The sequence below is a fragment of the Eublepharis macularius genome, chromosome 2 (genome assembly GCF_028583425.1).
Source record: "Eublepharis macularius isolate TG4126 chromosome 2, MPM_Emac_v1.0, whole genome shotgun sequence".
NCBI classification, from domain to species: domain Eukaryota; kingdom Metazoa; phylum Chordata; class Lepidosauria; order Squamata; family Eublepharidae; genus Eublepharis; species Eublepharis macularius.
In genome coordinates, this window is record NC_072791.1 from 100,465,237 (window position 1) to 100,488,233 (window position 22,997).

At 39.9% G+C, this 22,997-nt stretch overlaps 1 protein-coding gene across 1 annotated transcript in view; it reads left to right on the forward strand.

Moving 5' to 3' along the window:
- The window catches only part of NELL1 (neural EGFL like 1), a 910,256-nt gene that overhangs the window by 701,663 nt on the left and 185,596 nt on the right, over positions 1-22,997 (forward strand). Inside the window, exon 15 of the mRNA XM_054969963.1 lies at positions 18,434-18,529. Coding sequence (XP_054825938.1) covers positions 18,434-18,529 — 96 coding nt within the window. The remainder of the gene's footprint in view (positions 1-18,433; positions 18,530-22,997) is intronic.

Here is a 22,997-nt window from a genome sequence, read left to right on the forward strand (position 1 = left end):
CCCAGCGTGAAGCCCAGGAACACTTCTAGGGCCCATGTGATGATGTCACTCCAGAAGTGATGTCATTGCATAATGCTGGGAGCAGACAGTAAAGGTAAGTGCCAGATCCCTCCTTTCTGTCAGGAGTAAGGGGACATGGCAACCCTATGGCCAACACTATATAAATTACATGTAGAAGTTACCCTTTTGAATTGAGTTATACTGCATTGTACAAATAGATAGCATTGATATTTACTTTTTTTATTTTTCAATCTACACAATGGAAGAGAGATGATTTGTTTTAATATCTCCTCTCTTCTGTAGACTGTTCAACATTACTGGATTATTATGCTTGAATTTTTTGAGTGCTACAAGTATAGGGAATTAAAAACAGCCAGATATAATGCTGACCAGCTTCTAGTTCCATCTTCTGCTAGCCTGAAGAGGTCAGTAGTTTTGAATTAAAAAAAGAGAGAGTCTTTAAAAAAAAGAGATGTAGTTTTCTGGCTGCTACTTGGACTTTCTTCATTGTGACATCTGTGGAGGAGGGGAGGAGAGTGAAGTCAGTCTACTTTAAATAATTCCTGTCAAAAGCTTCTGACACATAATGTTTGCTGGCTCAAAAAGAACATACGATAAAATGCATGGGCTGGTATTTATGGCTTGTCTTTGTTAGTTTCACAAAGCAAAGGATGATAAGTTGGCTGAAAGAGAGAGAGAGAGGTGCTGTAGTCCTAGCTATAAATAAGAGAGTAATTTATGCAGTTAATAATCAGTCTGGTTTAGAACAATGGAGCCATCCAAGTTTATTGATATTTATGGTTTATCTTAGATTATGATGGTGGCGGTGGAGGTACACATACAATGTACCAAAAATGCATTTGGCTTTCCCAAGCTAACCAACTAATTCCAAGTTGGTAATGAGAGTATTTATTTTGTAAATATAAAAAGAAATCTTGTCTGTGAAATCCATTTCCAGTCTATCCATTCACCCCTGCCATTTCCTTAATAGGCAGGTACACTAACAGTGCAATCCTAAGCAGAGTTACTCCAATATAAACCCATTGAAATAAATGGCTTTAGACTGGAGTTACTGGATTTCACTGTAAGTAGCAAGCAACAAAAGCTTGCATAATACAACATTTTTGCCTCTCTTTCTCAAAGGATAGGTGGGGGGCATGGTTCAGTAGCAGATTGCAAGTGTTGCACGCAGAAGGTCCCAAGTTAAAGCTCTAGCATTAAGAACTCCACAAGCAGGTTGGGAAAGAAGTAATTTTCTTTGCCTGAAATCCTGGTGATCCATTGCCAGTTAGAGTCGACAGTACTGAGCTAGATGGGCCAATGGTGTGAGTCATTGTAAGATAATTTGAGATGTTCATGTGACAGGTTGTGTAATGGTAACCTACTATGTTTTATCTTTCAGCTTCTGGAAGCTTCTGCTATTTTACTATTCTTTAGTATTATATTTTATTTTCCTTAAAGAATTTGAAAGTGAGTAATGCATCCTTTTGCATTCCTGTTAGGTGTGGTCCATGCTCAGCTCAGCACAGTTCCAGTTTCTAATTCCTATGTTCATGAAATTACAATGTTGTGTTCCTTTGAACATATCTGATACAAGCTGTATCAAAACCCAAAAGATGTAACCATTCCTTTCTGGAAGCCTTCAGGCTGAATTTTGAAGCTGAATTTTATGTGTTGTGTTAACAAAAACCCTATCAAATAATGCTAATCCTTTAATAATTTTCAAGAATCTGGAGATTATTGTGTGTCTAGGCACAGGTTCTGACTAGCCAATGTATGTGAAGTGCACAGGCTTAAAGGATGACAGAAGAAGGATAAACTAAAACAGCAACCTAATTATATAAGAGATACTTCATCTTATACTCCTGTGAAAATGCCTTTCAACATCATGTCACAAAATCAAAATATGACTTTTAAAAGTTTGCAAGTAAAAACAGCAGAGTTGGAAGTATCAATGTGCCTATTGCCTTGCCTTTCACTATAACCCAGTCCAGCCATTTCAGCCATGTACACATGCCCTAGCCCTGCCCCTTGGAAGTGACACTTCTGCAGGGAACTTTATGTGCCTAGCTCTTTTACATACCATTGGGACTCCAGTTTTCACTGTTGTATACAGGTTTAGTTGTATGGACATCTTAGAAGGGGGATCTAGGAGATAAGATCTTACTCTATAAATGAGAAGCACATGTACTTTGAATAAATGAACTGGGCTCATGTTTAAGCATAGCTTATGGTGGCAGACCAGCTAGGATGATCTGCCATTGGAAGACACATGGAGTCAATTTGCTTAGATGACCTCATGATTTCATGAGCCAATGAAAACGTGATTCTCTATACAATGATTTTGCACAATGGGGATTTCAACCAGAGCAACAGTAGTGATCATCCCTTAAAAATGAGACGCAATAGACTTTTGTACTGAGGGAAGTGGTTCTGAAGAACACTGTGTAGAAAAGACAAGAGCAGCTATTTTTAAGCAAAAGGTAAGATCTTTTTGTTTCATATTCCAGTTTCCAAATGCATTATTTTATGTTTGCAGCTACAGTAATGAGACATAAAGAAGTGCAAATCCGCTGTACATTTAATAGTTGGGTAGAAAAGGGAGTTTCAGCATGTGTAGTTCGCTTATCTTTGCACAAAAACATTCTCTCTTCTGCACAAACGATGGAAGATATGGGAATTTTGCTCCACTTGACTTCTAATCACACTGTTTACAGCTGCAAATGTTACTGTGTCCTGGACTACTTAAGGTTTGGCACCTCTACAGTCATCACCAATTAGCTGGAGGGCAAAAGAAGGATCAACAAATTTGACCTCTTCCCCCCATTTTAAAAGGTACTTGGAGGAGAAAGGCATAAGACTGCAACAAGGGGCTTTTCTCAGTTAACTCCCATGAAAACAGTGATGTAAGAAATTACTGTCACTGAAATGTTGGTACCCCAATGGATTTTAGCCTAGTAGGTTTCACCGTTCTCTCAATAAAACATTTTATTGTAAATTCAATAAGCACCAGTCCAACTGGGCATTTCTACCTGTAAATAAGCTTGGAGATAAAATGTATTAATGGAAGAGTATTAGCAGTACAAATGTCTACAGGGATTTATCAAGTTTCTGCTTAGCTTTCTCAGATTACTGGGAACCTGCTATGAAGGACTGAAAATCCATAGTGTTGTGTCAAAGTATTATGCTGTTCCCTAACAAAACTGTGATGCTGAAGGGACTGAAACACAGAAGAATTCTTTTGATATGAATGATGATGAGACTTCTTAACACTTTTAAGCACAAAGGCTGGCTTCTGCAAAGGAAACACTCACAACATCATAATAAGCAGAATTATACACTTCTAACACCATGGACTCCAATGGACTAAAAAAGTCCATTGTGACTCTGCTTAGGATGGTACAAGTTTCTGTTAATACTAACACATTTTTCACAAAATGGCCTGCATGGTAATTGAACTGATTACTCCACATCGACAGTACCAGCAGAAGGTAGGTTGTGTAGCAACCTGCAGCTGCTAGACTTAACCATCCTTTCCAACAGAGCTCTCAGCTCCAGGGGCTCAAGTCTCCTTCCCCTCTCTATGAGAAGGGATGGTTGAGTCTAGCAGCTGCAGTGGTGGCAGCGGCTTCAGCAGCTCCTTCTGCTGCTGCTAGCCACCTGTCAGCTTCAGTCTCAGCTCTCTTTGGCCTCCCCTTACTGACTCTTTCCATCCCATCCTTCTGGCCCTGTTACTGCTGCTGCTCTGAAATGTTCGCCCTCGAGCTTCTGGAGGAAAACCCGAGCAGAGTGGATTTTTTGCAAGATGTCAGGCATCTCATGTAATTTAGCTCTTTGATCTTCTGTTTAGGCAGGCTTTCTGTCTTAAGAAGTTCCAGCTTATTGAGATGTCCTCATACTTTTCATGGTTCAGGCCTCCAGCCCTGATATGGTCCATAGCCACCACCTGCAAGGAGCTGGGTCTCAACTCCGTCAACTTGCAGCTCATGTCAGCCAAAGAGAGCTTTGTCCCTGTGCCAGGAGGTTTTATTCTCTTCCTTTGCACTCCACCTGGTGAAAGGTTCAGGTCAGAGAGGTTTTTCTTGAAGATTCCAAGAAGAAACCTTTCCGCTGTTTTAATCCTCTGAGTCTCTGTTTTCTGTCCTATGCACACATCTAGAAGGGTAAGCACAAATTCTTCTGGCTCCATCTGCATGACTAAAGCCAAAGGCTGTGTGTGGCATAGAAAGTATCTGGTTTCCCACCCCCACCCACTCACAATAATAACATAATAATAACATTCAATTTATATACCGCCCTTCAGGACAACTTAATACCCACTCAGAGCAGTTTACAAAGTATTATTATCTCCACAATAAAACACCCTGTGAGATGGGTGGGGCTGAGAGAGCTCCAGAGAGCCATGACTAGCCTAAGGTCACCCAGCTGGCTTCAAGTGAAGGAGTGGGGAATCAAACCCGGTTCTCCATATTAGAGCCCCGTGCTCTTAACCACTACACCAAACTGGCTCAATTTGTTCTCAGCTAGGAGACACTTTTTAGACTGAGGGTGAAGGTTTTGAAACAGTCCAAACCTATAAATAAATTGGCCCACCCGGCCATTAATGTAGCTGCTTAAGGCCGGGGGCTGCCTTTTGCATCCCCGCAGGAAGAAGAGCTGACAGACAACTTCCCAGCCAATTCAGGGATTAAGGAGGGGGCAGATCCAAGAACCTTATCAAAGAATGATAGAATCATAGAGTTGGAAGGGGCCATACAGACCATCTAGTCCAACCCCCTGCCCAGTGCAGGATCAGCCTAAAGCATCTCTGACAAATATTCATCCAGCCTCTTCTTGAAAACTGCCAGTGAAGGGGAGCTCACCACCTCCCTAGACAGCTGATTCCACTTTTGAACTACTCTGACAGTGAAAAGGTTTTTCTTAATGTCTAGCTGGGACCTTTGTGCATGTAATTTAAGCCCATTGCTTCAGGTCCTATCCTCTGCTGCCAACTGGAACAGCTCCTCCTCCAAATGACAGCCTTTCAAAATTTAAAGAGAGTAATCATGTTCCCCCTCAATCTCCTCTTCTCCAAACTAAACATTCCCAAGGCCCTCAGCCTTTCCCCGTAGGGCTCAGTCTCCAGAACCCTGATCATCCTCTTTGCTCTCTTCTGCACCCTCTCGATTTTGTCCACATCCTTTTTGAAGTGAGGCCTCCAGAACTGCACACAATACTCCAGGTGCGGCCTGACCAAGGCAGTATAGAGAGGGGCTATGACCTCCTGCGATTTCGATGCTATGGCCCCTTTGATACAACCCAAGATTGAATTGGCCTTTTTTGCCACCGCATCACACTGACTGCTCATATTTAGTTTACAGTCCACTCTTACCCCAAGATCCCTTTCACATATACTACTGCCCAGAAGTGTCTCCCCCATCCAGTATTTGTGCTTCCCATTTTTGTGGCCCAGATGTAATACTGTGCACTTGTCTTTGTTGAATTGCATCCTATTCACAGCTGCCCACTTCTCCAGAGTATTCAGGTCTTGTTGAATTTCAATTCTATCTTCTTGGGTGTTTCCTACTCCTCCCAATTTGGTATCATCAGCAAATTTAATGAGCAGCCCTTCCACTCCTTCATCCAGATCATTGATAAAAATATTGAAAAGTACCAGGCCCAAAACTGAGCCCTGCGGCACCCCACTGGACACCTCCCTCCAATCTGATGAAATGCCGTTGACCACCACTCTTTGGGTGCAGTCCTGTAACCAGTTCCCTATCCACCGAACTATCCTATAGTCCAGTCCACAGTCTTCCAGTTTGCCCATCAGAATGTCGTGGGGGACCTTATCAAAAGCTTTGCTGAAATCCAGATAAATCACGTCAACAGAGTTCCCCCGATCCAGTATACTGGTCACTCGATCAAAGAAGAAAAGCAGGTTGGTCTGGCAAGATCTGTTAGGGACAAAACCATGCTGACTTCCTCGAATCACTCAGATGCTTACCGATTGATCCCTTTAAAATCTGTTCAAATATCTTCCTAGCAACAGACTGACCGGCCTGTAGTTTCCCTGGTCGTCCTTCTTCCATTTCTTAAAGATTGGGATAACATTCACTCTTCTCCAATCTTGTGGCACATCCCCAATCTTCCAGGAGGCCTTGAAGATGATGGAGAGGGGTTCTGCAAGTTCTCTAGAAAGTTGTTTCAGCACTCTTGGGTGCACCCCATCCAGCCCAGGGGATTTGTATTTATCCAGTGCAGCCAGATGCCTCTCCACAACCTCTCTGTCAATGTCAACTAGCCACTCAGGTGTCCTGTCACATTTTCGACTATGTCTAGATGTGCCTGAGTTCTTCAGGGAGAAAACAGAGGCAAAAAAGTCATTAAACTTGTCTGCTTTTTCTCTGTCTTGCATCAGAGTTTCTCCATCTACTCCCAACAGTGGTCCAATTGCTCCTTTTACCTTGTGTTTGCTTCTCACATATCTGTAGAAGTTTTTCTTATTGTAGCAAGCCCTCCTGGCCAGATCCAGCTCGTACTGAGCTTTGGCCTCTCTGATGACTGATCTGCAGTACCTAGTAACCCTCATATACTCCTCTTTAGAGGCCTGTCCTTCTCTCCATTTCCTGAACATTTCCTTTTTCTCCCTTAGCTTATTCTGGAGCTCTCTGTACATCCACATCGGTTTCTTGGAACCCATACCATGTTTCCGTCTTGCTGGGATAGTCAGGGCTTGAGCTTGCAAAAGCTCATATTTGAGAAGAGCCCACCCTTCAATCGCTCCTTTCCCTTCCAGCACACTCCCTCATGGAATGACTCTCATCAAGCCTCTGAGTTCATCGAAGTTGGCCCTACAAAAATCTAACCTATGAGTCTGACTACGAACTTCCTTGGCCCCCCACAGCAACTGGAATTCAAGGAGGATATGATCACTTCCCCCTAAGACCACGAATGATGACTGGTGGTGAGTGGCATATATGTGGGGATTTATTAATTTGCAGGTAAGGACAAACATGAAGTACTCTGGGCACATAAATCACAGATTCTGATATCTCTGTGATAAATTTGCAGAGTATGCAAAACAAACAAGAGGAACTTGAAATCTTAATACAGAAAGAGAATTATGACCTAACATGACTGGAACTTGATGGGATGAGATTCACAATTGGAATATTAAGACTGAGGGTAAGAATAATAAAAGAAGAGGATGGAGAATAAATGAGGACCTGTTACATATGGAAGAGAATATTGCGTTACTGCGAAGGGAGACCAAGTTCTTTTTGCAATGCAACTTGAATAAAGAAGTATCGACAAACAAGGTTTGGGACACATATAAGGCCGTGATCAGAGGGATACTAATGGACTTGAATGCAAGAGATAGGAGGAAAAAGGAGGAAAAAAGACAAGAAATTATGGAAAAAATTAAAGCCAAAGAGAATCAACTCAAAAAGAGACCAGGCAAAAAGAAAATATATCAGGATATCAAAATATTGCAAGAACAGTTATCGGCAATGAACAATAAAGAATTGGAGTGGAATTTAAAGAGGATGAACCAGAGGTCGTTTGAAGGTGCAAATAAACCTGGGAAATATTTGGCATGGCAACTAAAAAAGAGGAAAGAGAAGAAAATTATCAGCACGATATGAGAAGATGATAAGTTACTAAGTGATCAAGTCGCCATTAGTAAAGCCTTTTTTAAATTTTATGCAAAATTATACCCAAAAAAAGAGGTGAACAAAGATTCAATAGCGGAATATTTAGATAAGATGAAACTTCCGACAATCTCAGAAGGATGGAAAGAGAAATTGAATAAGGAGGTGACAGAAGAAGAAATAAAAGAAGCTATTCAATCAACGAAGCTGGGGAAGGCCCCAGGTCCAGACGGATTAACGGCAAAATTTTACAAAACAATGGGCCAAGAACTGGTGCCCCTCCTGAAAGAGGTAATGAATGGTGCTATGCAAGACCAAGAGATTCCTGACACTTGGAAGGAGGCCAATATATCATTGATTCCAAAAGAAGGACAAGATTTGACTAATGTCAAAAATTATAGACCAATTTCACCGTTGAATAATGACTATAAAATATTTGCAAAGGTATTGGCGGAAAGAATTAAAGGATGGATGTCGGAATTCATTGCAGAAGAACAAGCGGGATTTTTACCTAATAGACAAATTAAGGACAATCTGAGAACAGTAATAAATGCTATTGAATATTACGACAAGCATTGCGATAGAGAGGTTGGTTTCTTTTTTGTAGACGCAGAAAAAGCATTTGACAATTTGAACTGGGACTTTATGTTTGCCACTATGGAAAAGCTGCAAATGGGAGAAAAGTTCATACAAGCAGTTAAAGGAATTTATAAAGACCAAAGTGCAGCGATTGTAGTGAATGACGATTTGACAAAAAAACTGAAAATAAACAAAGGTACAAGGCAGGGCTGCCCATTGTCTCCATTACTGTTTATATTGATTTTGGAAATACTGATGATCCAGATACGAGAGGATGATACAATTCGAGGTATAAAGATAAAAGAGTTTCCCTACAAGGTCAGAGCATTTGCAGATGACATAATGTTGATTGTAGAGGATCCAATTGACAATATGCCAAAGGTAATAAAGAAGATAAAGGAATTTGGAGACTTGGCTGGTTTTTTTGTAAACAAAAAGAAGTCGAAGATATTATGTAAAAATATGACTAAACAGAAACAACAAGAACAAATGGAATTAATGGACTGCAAGGTAACAAACAAAGTAAAATATTTGGGAATTGAATTAACTGCAAAAAATATAGACTTATTTAAGAACAACTATGAGAAGCTGTGGATACAAATAGAGAGAGATTTGATAAAATGGAACAAGTTGAATTTATCATGGTTGGGCAGAATTGCGACAATAAAAATGAATGTGTTACCTCGTGTGATGTTTCTGCTACAAACGATTCCGATTATCCGAGACTCTAAACAATTTGAAAAATGGCAAAGAAAAATTTCGAACTTTGTGTGGGCAGGCAAGAAACCACGTGTTAAAATGAAAGTGTTACAGGATGCGAAAGACAGAGGTGGCTTGCAACTGCCCAACCTAAGACTGTATTATGAAGCAATTTGTTTGACATGGATAAAAGATTGGATAACGTTGAAAAATCGCAAACTTCTGGCATTGGAAGGTTATAAGAAAATATTTGGTTGGCATGCATACCTATGGTACGATAAAATAAAAGCAGACTCTCTGTTTCTGCATCATTATATCAGAAGAAGCCTCTTCACAATCTGGAAGAAATATAAGATGTATCTGGAAGACCAAATCCCCTCTTGGGTGGTCCCGTATGAAGTAATAGACCCGAGAACTGTTGATAACGAACAGCAATGTTTAACGTACAAGGAGATAACACAAATACAACATTTAACGTTAAAAATAAAATCAGAGGAAGAGTTGTCTCCTTGTTATAATTGGTTTCAATACAGACATATCAGAGATCTTTACAAATCGGACTGTTCAAGAGGAGGAATAAGAATGGAAAATTCAGAACTGGAAGAAGTAATGCTACAAGAAGGCAAGAAACAAATTTCAAAGATCTATAAGATACTTTTAAAATGGTACACTGAGGATGAAACAGTGAAAGTACAGATGGTGAAGTGGGCAATAAACTTTCATAAAGAAATAGCGATGGAGTCCTGGGAGCACTTGTGGAAGAATACAATTAAGATTACAACGTGCATGAATATTAAAGAAAATGTGTATAAGATGATATACAGATGGTACCTAACACCAAAAAAAATTGCGCTGGGGAATGCTAATATGTCAGACAAGTGCTGGAAATGTAAAAAGCATGAAGGATCATTATATCATATGTGGTGGACATGTGAAGTAGCTAAACAGAATTGGGGTGAAATAATTGAAGCAATAAATGAGATTTTACAAATACAAATAAATAAGAACCCAGAATTGTTGCTACTGAACTTGGGAATGGAGAATGTTCCAGGGCAGAACAGAACATTGTTATTCTACATGACAGCTGCAGCAAGATTATTGTATGCGCAGAAATGGAAAGTGCAAGAAGTACCTACTGTAGAGGACTGGATTTACAAATTGCTGTACATGGCAGAGATGGACAAAATGACAAGAAAACTTAAAGACCAAGACCCAGAACAATTTATGGCAGATTGGGCAAAAATGAAACAATATTTGGAGAAAAAATGGGATGTGAAAGGAGAACTGTGGCAGTTTGAGTACTTTTAAACTATGACACTACAAACAGAAGAGAGAAGTGACTTTACCAATAGAAGAAATGTGTGTTTATATTAATCTAAGATAGGATTATAGTTAACAATAAGAGGGGTAGAATATAACTGATACTTAGAAGTGGGATTGATATACTAGAAAAAGTAATATAGCATACATATAGTTATATAAGGGAAGATGAAATTACTTAGAGTAATAAATGTCATTAAGTTAGAATATTAACTTAATTATTATTAAGTTTGAATTATGGTTAAGTATAAGATATGAGAAGTATGCTGTTAATTATGGGAAGAAGTATTAGTAAAATTAATTTGATAAGTATGTTATTAATTTTGGGAAGAAATATTAGTAAAACTAATATACTATGTATAGACTATAGAGTAAATTTGGGCTTAGGGTAAGGAATGTTATGTAGGGATGTTTGATTGTTTAACATAGAATTTGTTAAGTAATAAAGGGGGTAAAGGGTTGGAAAGCTGTTGGAAGTCAAGAAGGAGGGGGGAAGGGGGATCAGGTTAGATTTAATTAGATAGGGTTAAATTGAAATATTGTTTGAAATTATGCTCACCAATAAAAAATTTTTTAAAAAGGAATATTAGGACTGAGGGGGACAACTTGTTTAAAAGCAGTAGACCAATAAAGAGGGGGGAGAAGTAGCATTGTATGTCAAGGATGTAATACTTGAGAGGAAGTACCTGTATCTAAGCATGGAAGGTCATATGAGAGCCTCTGGGTAAAAATAGGAGAAAGAAATAATAGTGATATTATGATGGGGGTCTGCTCTAGACCACCAGGCCAGGAAGAGGACTTGGATGATACATTCCTAGACCAGATTACAAAATTTACGGAGATGGCACATAGTGGTCATGGTAGATTTTAGTTACCCTGATATCTGTTGGAAGTCAAACTGCAAAAAATGTGAGGTCTAATAAAGCCCTGATTTGTCTTGCTAACAGCTTCATCTTTTGGAAAGTGGAAAAGGATATAAGGGGGTCTGCTATCTTGAACTTCATTCTCATCAGAAGGGAAGAACTACTTGATGAGGTGAAACTAGTGGGCTCCCTGGACAGTAGACACCATGTAATTTTGGAGTTTAAGATCTTTGGTAAGAGTAAAGATGAACATAGTCAGGCATACAGGTTAGATTTTAGAAAAGCTAATTTTAACAAGCTCAGAGTTATGCTGAGTAGAATCCCCTGGTCAGAAATACACAAGGAGAAAAGAGATCAATATGGGTAGGAGTTTCTGAAAAGTGAGATATTGGTGGGGGGGGGGAGTGTCACGAGCAATCATGACGAACACTTGAAGATTGGGCTCCTGACTCCAACTCCCTCCTGATCGTCCTAAAAAGCTTCATGGTCACTCTTTTTTTGTTCCAATGATGGGGAAGACAAGGAAGCAAAAATAAAGCTGCTGAACCTATCCCCCCATCTGTGAAGGCCTTTTTCTGGCTGGAGAGCCCAGAAACCACACCAACACAGAGCAAAGACTAGCCAAGATGGCCACCACCAGCAAAGAGGAGATGGACGTGGAATACATCCAGGTACTGGACTTTGAAATCAAAAATAAAATTGATCAGTTAGAAGATAAAATTGCCATCAGCATAGAAAATCTCTTAAAGCCTATGACTGAGCAATTGAGAGAAATCAAAGACATGATGTTGCAGAATCAAAAAGAGTCCAGTAGCACCTTTAAGACTAACCAATTTTATTTTAGCATAAGGCATCTGACGAAGAGAACTTGATTCTCGAAAGCTTATGCTAAAATAAAATTGGTTAGTCTTAAAGGTGCTACTGGACTCTTTTTGATTTTGCTACCACAGACTAACATGGCTAACTTCTCTGCATCTGTGATGTTGCAGGTAACCCAAACCACAGATACCGCCTTAGACGTAGGCTTGACTTTCCAGGAAGAAACATGCAGCCTGCCGTCTAATGAGAGATGGCTAAAAAGCAAAATAATTTATTTGGAAAGCAAATTAAAATATAACCTTAAATTTAGAGGCTTTGCATAGTCTGAAGAAGGCACAGCAGATCTGGCAGCCTTCGTTTCAGGGTGGTTGGTGCAAGAATTGCATTTAGAAGATGGCGTAGCACTGATCATAGAAGCAGCCTATAGATTGGGCTCGCTACGCAATTTAAGAAACAAAGCCAGCAAAGATATAATAATTAAATTTCTAGACTCCCATACCAAGGACAAAGTACTTTAAGAAGCAAGAAAGAGAGGTTTCTTCACTTATCAATGCAAAATGATCCAGATTTTCCAAACTCTATCTAACGAAACCCTTCTACAAAGAAAAGAGCTTAAGCCTATCACATCCGTATAAAATGGCACAAACATCAGATATAGATGGTGGCTTCAACAAAAGTTCAAGTAATACACCAAGGTAGAGTACTTAAAGCAACTGATCTTGAATCTGGCTCCCATCTCCTTCAGGATCTGAATTTAGCACTTCAGGATGAGGACATTAAGGCAGTCAATGGAGAAAACCTCCGGATAATCTCTACCCCAACAAAATAGAGCAGAATTCCTGTAAAACTACCCTCCTGAAAAGGAAGGCAATCATCAGAGGGTTTCCCTATAACTTTGAACATGAACAGGAGGAGAAATGCTGATTCAATATGTGATTATGATAAATCTTTCTTGACTTTATCTTTTCTATCTTCTTTTCTTCTGTTCACTGCTTTTATCTATTACCTGCAGATTGGGGGGGGGGGGGGAACCAGGTCTTTGTGTATGTTCCCAACTTAAGTAGGGTCCTCCAGACTGAGGGAGAATTTTAATTCCTCCTTTTATCCATGGATCAGTGCTTTCTGTGCTTCTGGAGTGGTTACTCCTTCTGTAAAGGAGTCAGTATTAATGTAGTTGCATTTAGTTTTCGATTATGATTGCGGGGGGAATCTTAAGGGCAATGGCGTAAGTTCTATAGTTATGGAAGAAGTACATGGGTGCAAAGATGTTGGAATCCAACTAAGATGGGAGGTATTCCCTGACCATCTGTTTTTTTATTAAAATTTTGTTATGGTTTATGATTATCACTATGGTAAATTGTAAACAACCTACAATTCTAAAAACACTTTGTGAATTATATTTGGGAACACATACCTGAAGTATAGTAGCCATTTTTTATTTATTTAGCAAACTGTTAGTTAAGTTTGATAAGATTAAAATTATTACCCTAAACTGTAGGGGTTTAAAAAAACCCTATTAAGCTCAAACACATCACAACAACTATGGTACAGACCTCCTCAAACCCACCAAAACTCATTTCTTAGAGCTACTCTGAAAACATAGGATAGAGAAAGAATCTAGCCCCTGATATTTTACCCTTATTATCCTATCTTGGCCAATCAGCAGGCTGGGGGTGGGTTGATGTTTAAAGGGCCCCGCCGCTGCTTGCAAGCAGCGGCGGGGCCCTTTAAACTCAGCCCTAAAGCTTTCTGAAGCATTACGAATGCTTCGGAAAGCTTTCATATGGGATTTCCGAATCGAAGCCAGCATGCTGACCCCAATTCAGATATCCCAAATCTTTACGAATTGGATCTGATTCAGGTATTTTACCCGAATCGGCAACCCAAAGCGCACATCCCTACTGTATAATGCTTGTTGCTGCAAAAATAATGTTAGCAACAACTGGGAAAGAAGAGAAGCTCCCATCTGTATCAAATTGGAATAAGAAACTATGGGATACCTTGAGGTTGAATTTTCTTTGTGTGTGATGGGATAGGGATACCTGTTCAAGTTCCAGGGCTGCTTCCAGGCTCTGGGCCAAGCTATTATTTATTATTGGTACCTTTCCTGGTGCCTGTTCAGGTCAGGTTTCTGGGAGTGGTGCAGTAGGGATCTTGACTTGAATGATGGCTGGAGGAGAGCCTGCTGGTCCCCACGAACAGCCAACCACAAACATGTTCGTAAACAGGGCCATGTTTGTGGTGGTTCGTGAGTCCCTGTTCGTGGATGGCAACGAACAACGAACATCATGTTCAGGGTTTTTTTGTTTGTGCCCATCTCTAGTCATGGCCCTTTGTTACATGCCCAGAGTAATGCTGATCACTACTTTGGGTCCTGGAAGGAATTTCCTCCAGGCCCAATTGGCCATATATCCTGGAGGTCTTTTGTGTTCCTCTGGGCATATAGCAGAAGGCACGAGGGGAAGTGTTGGGGGGAGAGAGCTGTGCAGGGGGTTGGAAAAGACAACACTTGAGTTCCCTTCCTGGTCTAAATTTCTATATTTGGACCATGCTGAGGCCCTCTTTTCCAAATAGAGATCGAAAGGCAGATTACTCTTGTGAAATATTTGCTGTGGGAATCTGGTGATGTTCTCATATTGAACTGTATGCTGTTTTAGGAGCAGAGCAATTATTTCAACGTTTCACTTTTTTCTGCTTATCAGTTGTGTGAGACAGAAGTAATAACTGTTTCCGTTCAGGGGTTAGTCTAATGCAGTGTTTCCCAACCTTTCTTCCATGGAGGAACCCTTAAATTAATTTGATAAATTCCTAGGAAGCCCTACCTATAAAACTTTTATAGGCCAAAAAAAGTTGGTGGGGAGCACAATTCAATTATTGCTAAATAATTATTTTATGTATTTTATTATTTCTTATGGAACCACTGGTGATGTCCTGACGAACCCTAGGGTTCCTCAGAACCTTGGCTAGGAAACACTGTTCTAATATGCAGCTACATAAATTTTATACGGCGTCAAAAAATTCTGCATTGTGAAATAAATTCATGTGCAGCTGGGTATACGGTATTTAATAAAGGATTGGGCTGTTTGTTAAAAGGAAATTGATGAGGAAAAGATAAAGTGGAACATGAGGTACATTGGCTAGCACAGCCACTACAGGTGGTGCAGGAAGCAGCCAGGCACACTCGCTCTCTCTCATGGTAAATGGCAGTTGGAAGCTTCTGTCTGCCTCTCTCCCTGTCTCGTAGGATTAAAGTATTATTGTCTTGAGGGACAAACAGGGATGGTGCTACTAACCAGCATTGTATAACATATAGTTCAGCACAGATGTTTTTGGATTCATTTTATTTTTCATTCTGGTATAAAGTGGAACAACAATAGTTTGGGGAGAAGGAAATTTTAAGGGAAAAGGTACACAAAGGATTAGAAGCTGAAGTAACTGAACTAAGCCTACAGGTTAAAAGAAATTAGAATAACTACACCTTTCCTCCTCTGTGCTTATCTAAACACTCCTACAGACTAAGGTTGCCAGCCCCACTACTTTTACAGTGGGAGATGAGGGGTTTGGTAGACAGCTGCCCCTATTCATATGTCTCATGTGTACTCTTGCAGGTTCTAATGATGTCACTTCTAGTTGAAATCTGGAAGCTACGGGGTCTCAGAAGGGTTAAAATGTGCCCCAAACATACTTGGAGCCAATTTGACACTAATGTTTTTACTGTTTATGTTGTATTTTTCAATAAACAATAGCAGCTAAAATGGCTCTAATTTACTTTGTAAGTCATTCCAGAAGAAACCTAAAAGGTGCAACACTTGGAACAGCACAGATCAGTTAACCAGTCCAATTAAGGAGGAGCTTGGTAATATTATTTTCTCTGCTCACCTGTGAGCAGTTACAATTTGATTACAATTAAAACTGTAATGGCTGATATTTCGCATGCTCTGTTATGATTGTTAGATACATTGTATAATAAATCTGAAGCACCTTTTTTGTTTTCATGGCACTTGAAATTCCTTTTCATATAATTTGCAGTGATGTTTCTTTGCCAACCCCATCTGTGATTGCAGCTTGCATGATGGCTTGGTGGCTCTGCTATTAACTCCAGTGCAGAAGCTACTCTTGAAATATTAATTGCAGTTTCTCATCTGTAACCCACTTGGTGCCTTGAGAACTGCAGTGCAGAGGAAATGCTTTATATTCCATATGGAAGTGCAAGGCTCTGGGTGACTCTACCAGAGTCATTCACAACATTTCCAATTACATCCTTGGTATACAGAACCGTGTAAATAATACATTCATAGCTTTAATTCACCTTATAATGTATTGTCGAAGGCTTTCACGGCTGGAGAACGATGGTTGTTGTGGGTTTTCCGGGCTGTATTGCCGTGGTCTTGGCATTGTAGTTCCTGACGTTTCGCCAGCGGCTGTGGCTGGCATCTTCAGAGGTGTAGCACCAAAAGACAGAGATCTCTCAGTGTCACAGTGTGGAAAAGATGTGGGTCATTTGTATCTACTCAGGAGGGGTGGGGTTGAGCTGAGTCATCCTGCAAGCGTTTCCCAGGGTGTGGAATGCTAATGGCGGGAGGCTTCACTGTATCCTGAGGAGGTTCTTTTGCATATGGATTGGTACTTGATGTGCTAATCTTCTCTGCAGGGCTATTGTCAGGGATAGAATGTTTTGTTAGCCTGGTGTTTTTCAGAACTGGCAACCATGCTCGGTTCATTCTTAAGGTTTCTTCTTTCCTGTTGAAGTTTTGCTTATGCTTGTGAATTTCAATGGCTTCCCTGTGCAGTCTGACAAAGTAGTTGGAAGTGTTGTCCAGTATTTTGGTGTCCTGGAATAAGATACTGTGCCCTGTTTGAGTTAGGCTATGTTCAGCCACTGCTGATTTTTCAGGTTGTCCAAGTCTGCAGTGTCTTTCATGTTCTTTTATTCTTGTCTGGATGCTACGCTTTGTGGTCCTGATGTAAACTTGTCCACAGCTGAAATCTGGTGGCTAGATTCCCTGCTGATCAGTAATCTTTGAATAATGGAGCTATATAGAGACTGTGACCCACAAATCCATTCCATGTGATTCCATTACTCGTATGTCATTGCAGGAAATCCAGCAATGGGGAAATGACAATCATGCCAGACAGATAGTGTTTTAGCGGACCTTACTCTGGTTGTACTTTTTATACAAATTGGAGATTTATATCAGAAAGTTCTCTTGATGGAGTTCCTTCCCCACATCTTGTTCCCTTCTCCTTTCCTTCCCATTCTCCCAAGGTGATTAAATTATTATCACCATTATTATTTATTTATTATTATTAGTCCAACTAATTAGTTCCACAAGTATGTGGTAAATGCATGAAGAGTTTATACTTTGCAAATATTATTGTATTATTATTAACCATTTTTGTGAAAATGGCTGCACATATATTGGAATGTCTGTATATCTTAATAAATGGTGTATCATATCATGAGCAAGGAGCCCCGTGGCACAGAGTGGTAAGCTGCAGTACTGCAGCCGAAGCTCTGCTCATGACCTGAGTTCGATCCTGGTGGAAGCCGGGTTCAGGTAGCTGGCTCAAGGTTGACTCAGCCTTCCATCCTTCCAAGGTTGGTAAAATGAGTACCCAGTTTCCTGGGAGTATAGATGACTGGAGAAGGGAATGGCAAACCACCCTGTAACAAAAGCCTGCCAAGAAAACACCGTAATGTGACGTCCCCCTCATGGGTCAGTAATGACTTGGTACTTGTACAGGGGACTACCCTTACCTTTCACATATCATGAGCAACACTTTCATATAGTATTACAATCCTTCCAACAAGTTAATGGGGAGCTCCTGGTAAGGCTCCAGGGCTTGAGCTCCACACCAGTGCCATTCTGGAAACAGTTTTTGATCTTCTCCAGGATTTGAAAGGTAGATGCTCAAATATGATGGCACAGCTTGAGCTTTGAAATAATAGTTAGAAGCTGAATATGAATCTGGCAGAGTTGAAACTGAAACTGTGATCCAGAAACTGTGATCCAGAAGTGCATAATCTATTTGAAAATATCTACTAATTAATGGCTACAGGAAAAATATCAAATAAGATACTGATACTAGAACAATTCAGCCAACAATGTCTTTGGTTTCAAGATATTGTTATAATACATCAACTTTATGAGGCCAAGCAGGTCACTTTTTGGACGGATATTCTATATTAATCATCTTGAAATCCAAATGCAATAAATTCTTTGTGATTCTCTGAAGATTAATAAGAGTAGCCAGTTACAAATTTCCATGAGTTAAATTTATCTAAGTTCAACTCCATGTTCTCTATCAGGCATTGAATTTCCATGCCAAATAATAATTTGCTTGACAATTTGTCTTGAAGGCTTTCAGTTTCCACCCCATAGCAGTTATATGGATGTGCTTCTTTCTGCTCTGTAGGCATAAGGAATTTGTTTCCTTTCTTCAGCATTGTTTCACGAAGGTATGGAAATATCAGAAGTGTATTTATTTATGATACTCATCTTTTTAAACATTTTTCAGCATTTTGTGAAGAAGGATGCAGATATGGTGGGACATGTGTAGCTCCTAATAAGTGTGCCTGCCCTTCTGGATTCACAGGAAGTCACTGTGAAAAAGGTAACATTCCAAACTTTTCCAGTATTTTTGGCTTACATTTGGCTCTCTGTCTTACATACACACACATACACAGAGGGAGGGAGGAGGAGGAGGAGAGAGAGAAATTGAAAAGGTCCTCAGGAAAAAATATGGGTAAAGTATGAGGTACCCCCTCGCCAGCCTTCCCATCTTTACTGTCAATTCATTTAAGATGGTGCACCCATTAGTGACAGGCTGTTTAAAACAATGCACGTCTAGAAGTTGTACAGAAAACCTTGAAAATTAGAGCCAAGCTACAAGTGACAAATTACACTTGCTTGGCAAGTGAACAGACTCACGTGTGTTCCTCCCTGTTCACTTGCCATTCACTTGCGCTCCACTTGATCAAGTGGAGAGCAAGTGAATGGCAAGTGAACAGGGAGGAATACCCATGAGTCTGTTCACTTGCCAGGCAAGTGAAATTCGTCACTTGTAGCTTGGCCCTTTGACACTCCTAGTTTTTCTATTGATGTCTGAAAACACACAATAGAAACATGGGAAAGAAATAAGAAGAGACTCGTTTGAGAGACTGCTAACAGCAATATAGAAAATAGCGTATCTCTCTCATATGCTTATTATCAGGGAATGAGAAGGTGGAAAAAAGTGAAAACCCCTTAGCTTTTTAATGTGAACTTCAGTGCAGTCCTAAGCAGAGTTACACATTTTTAAGTCCATTGATTTCAATGGATTTAGAAGAGTTTAATTCTGCTTAATTGAATTGCTGTTCAATTAAGTTCAGTTTGTTATAATGAAAAAATAATTTGAGGATATCTTCAATTACATATTACTTTTGAGCTATGATAATGGGGTCTGTGTGCAAAAGAGATCCTAATCACGCTTGAACTTCTTGACATGAGGTAGCAAACAACTAAAGTGCTGTCATTTAAAAGTTGGTTGTCCAGGTGCAGAATTGGAGATTGGGCCTTATAATTAGAAGTAGCTCCCTTGCATGTGCATATTTAATTGTAGGCTCATATTAAACTTCTCTGCCAGCTTCTAACTAATTATATCAATTTCACCTTGCTCCACCTCTTTGAAATAATTCCAGGGGGCAAACAGGACTTTTAGCTATCTTTTAATAAGGCTCCACCAGAGTCTTTGTTTCTGTTGTTCAGAAGGCTATACTTGGATAGATGATCAGAGAATGCAGTCTTGAATTAGGCATATAATCTCCCACTATTAGTTGTTTTTACAGTGCTTCTCATCTGAAATCTCTTGCTATTGGATGATGCTAAAAATAGATGCACTTTTAACACTCTAACATATGGTGCCATGCTCTTTCAAGACTATTTGTGGCATAAATGTTCCAAAGAGACTAAAATGGTGCTACAGTACTCTGAATAATAGCTGGGAATGTATCTAACAATCTGTTGTTCTACAGAAATACATCATGACTGTGTCCATATCTGTACAGAAATGCTTTGTCAGTGACATCTTCTGTTTGCTGTATTGTACCCATTGATGTTCTTTGAACTGATAAAGTGCAATTCTTTCCACATCATTTGCAAAAGTGGAAGATTTCTATTGGCTCAGTCTGCAGTGACCTAAAGCTGCTTCAGAATTATGAGACGATAAGTTTGTGGCAGTTAAAAATAATTATTGTAAAGCAAGGGGCTTTATTTTTTTGTAAAAATGAACTGTAATTCATCAGCTGCCCCACAGAAGTAATGGTATTAGGCTCAATGGGAATCTAGTCAGCATTGAATACTTAGGATTTATGGCGGTGGCATGTGCATGAAACAAAGTGAGGATTATATTGGAGTTTTAAGTCAATTGTACAAATGCATAATGCAACATGCTGTTACGAAGAATTTACCACTGATAGCATCTTTTGCAATTTAGCCTTGAATTAATAAAACATTACAACACAGCTGTGGGGCTGCCTTTCTACAGAACAGCTGAGGAAGGCTTGCAAAACAACAGCAGAAGGGTATTGTGAGGTAATTTTACCTAGTTATATTTTATCTAAGACATCTAGTTTTTATGTTTTCTTGGGATCATAGACATGCTGGTTTATGATGTTGTCCTTTTCTTCTGGGAACCTACTTTTATGATTCAGTTGTTTCTTTGATAATGGCTGGGGACCTAATAAAATAAAATTGGTATCCAATAAAAGTTAAGACTATGGTGCGGATCCAAAGGGCCACAGATAATATGTACCATAGTGGCTTTTGTAGCTTCCCTTTCCAGTCCAACAAACTGAAAGTTTGCTCCTGGATATTGCAAACTTGTGAACATTTTCAGGGCAAAAACTATTTTTTCAAAGGAATGGAAAGAGTCCAGTAAATACCTTCTGCCTTGCATTCTATGTAGATTTTGTTAGACCTCTTTGCATTAATTGTTGTACCAGTTTGCTGTGGCATAGAAACCATATTGGTTCTCCTTTCTTCTTCATGATGTAGGAAATAGCAGGAACAGTAGGAAAATGTCAAAAAGTAATTTTGATTATTCTTGTTGGTAATAGAATTCCAACCAATCAATGATCAAGTAATGAAAGTGATAAAATTTAATACTGTGGTACTGCTACCCAATTAGATTGGTCTCTATTAAGGATGTCCACTGGAAAAAGTGTTTCAATTTCATACTGTAAATTAAGAAAGGGAAAGTGTACTATTTTTAAGAATTCTTGGAAATGCTGTATCATGAAGACTCATTAGGTTCCATTTCCATTCTCATAAAGATCAGTTTGGATTTCTGCTCATTGTTTTCTATGTTTGAAAAATGGCTGATACTCCTGAATGGACCTTTTCATCAAATGGTATCAAAATATCAGGGAACCTAGTCCACCCTCTCTTCTAAAGACTCCCTAAGTTTCAAGTGTATTGGAGCCCCTTGAATTTTACAGTCCCTTGAATAATCCTCTCTGCATCCTTTCTCTGTGGAAAAAGGCACAAAAATGGCTGCGGTTTTCCTTCTGGATTCTTTTTTAAAGCCAAATTTAGTAATTGCAATTAAAGGTAGTCCTTTCAGAGTGAGGTGCCCACCCACCATGCCAACTAGGTTGCAGAGAAATAGGAACTTTTTAAACATTGATATAAGCTCCTGTTTCATCGCAATTGGCTTGCTGGGAATGGTCTCTTTTTGCAGAGGCACATGCAGCAGAAAAGTATTCTTCTGCAAAGCAATGGAGGGGCAGCAAGATTTTCTTAACCTTTTGGCCATTCTCATGCTGTGAAATTTCACAGTAATGAAAAGGGCACCCTTAATTGTTGTGCTAGATCTTCGGGGACAACATGACCTCTTTTGCCAATTTGCCAAAGCACAGGCCTCCAAGGCTCTGTTGTAGAATGGAAAGGCACTGAGTACACCTGCACTAGGTTTCAGTGTGGAAGCCTGCAAGAGTCCTGCACAGTCTGACCTGTTTTCCTTCAGCATCTCCACTCCATGGGAAAGCTGGAGTAGAGGAAAGGACAAAGCTACTGTCGACAGATGTTTTTGTAAAAAATATTTGGATGTTACTCCACCCCTGGGCATCCCCACTCAGTGGGAGAAGCTGGGGGAGATTATTTTTTCCTCCATGAAAACTCTTCTGGCCAGCCACTCCTCACACTTTTTTTCTGTTGTAACAATAGGAAAAAACCTAGGAAAAACCCTCTTCAGCTGCTTCCAACGCCTTTCCCCAAATGAATGGATATTCATAGTCCAACTGGTTCTTTTTGTTACTAAAACCTTGGAGTCTAATCTAAAAAGCTAAAGTAGACAAGGCAATTGCCATTATGATTAATAAAAGTAGTAGACTCCACTCTAGACTAAAAAAAAAAATTCTTATCATGTAGCAGCAGCAGTGCAGGCAGGTACTGGGAAGGCAGCAGGAGATGGCAGCATCTGTAACTGTTTTCCTTAATGACAAGCAACTAATTGGATCCCAAGGGGAGAGAATGAGCCCTAGCTTAGTGTAACTTTGTTGGCAGGAAGGGGAATGTGCTCAGTGAGCAGCATTTTTCTTCAGTACTTCCCAACCAATGTCATTGGCATTGAGTGGCTCATAGAGATCAATTTGTAAAAGGTGTGCTTTGCACTAGGGAGAGACGCAGTAGATGACATGGTGCCATTGGCATCACCAATCCCTTTCTGAGTGCTTTTAAGCACTATGCAAAGAAAGGCCAGTAAGCAGCCCATGTCCATGTGGGCATCTACATGCAAGTCTGAGGAAAGATGGCTGTCCTCCAGCCTATGAGTCTTGAGTTCCCTATGAGTCCCTGGCAGCCACAAAGGCTCAGGCTATGCAGATTTGGATCAATATTGGAAATAATAAACAATTATGAAAGGAGGCCCACATTGAGGAGGACCAGACACATATGGACCAGGTTGCTCATTCAGTGGCCTTCTGCTGCTGTCTTTTACTTAGGTGCCACCACTGTGACATGACTCAAGAATAGACATGGGCACGAATCAAAATACAAAGCAAATTTTGTCATGAAATGGGCCGTTTCGTGTATTATGAAATAGC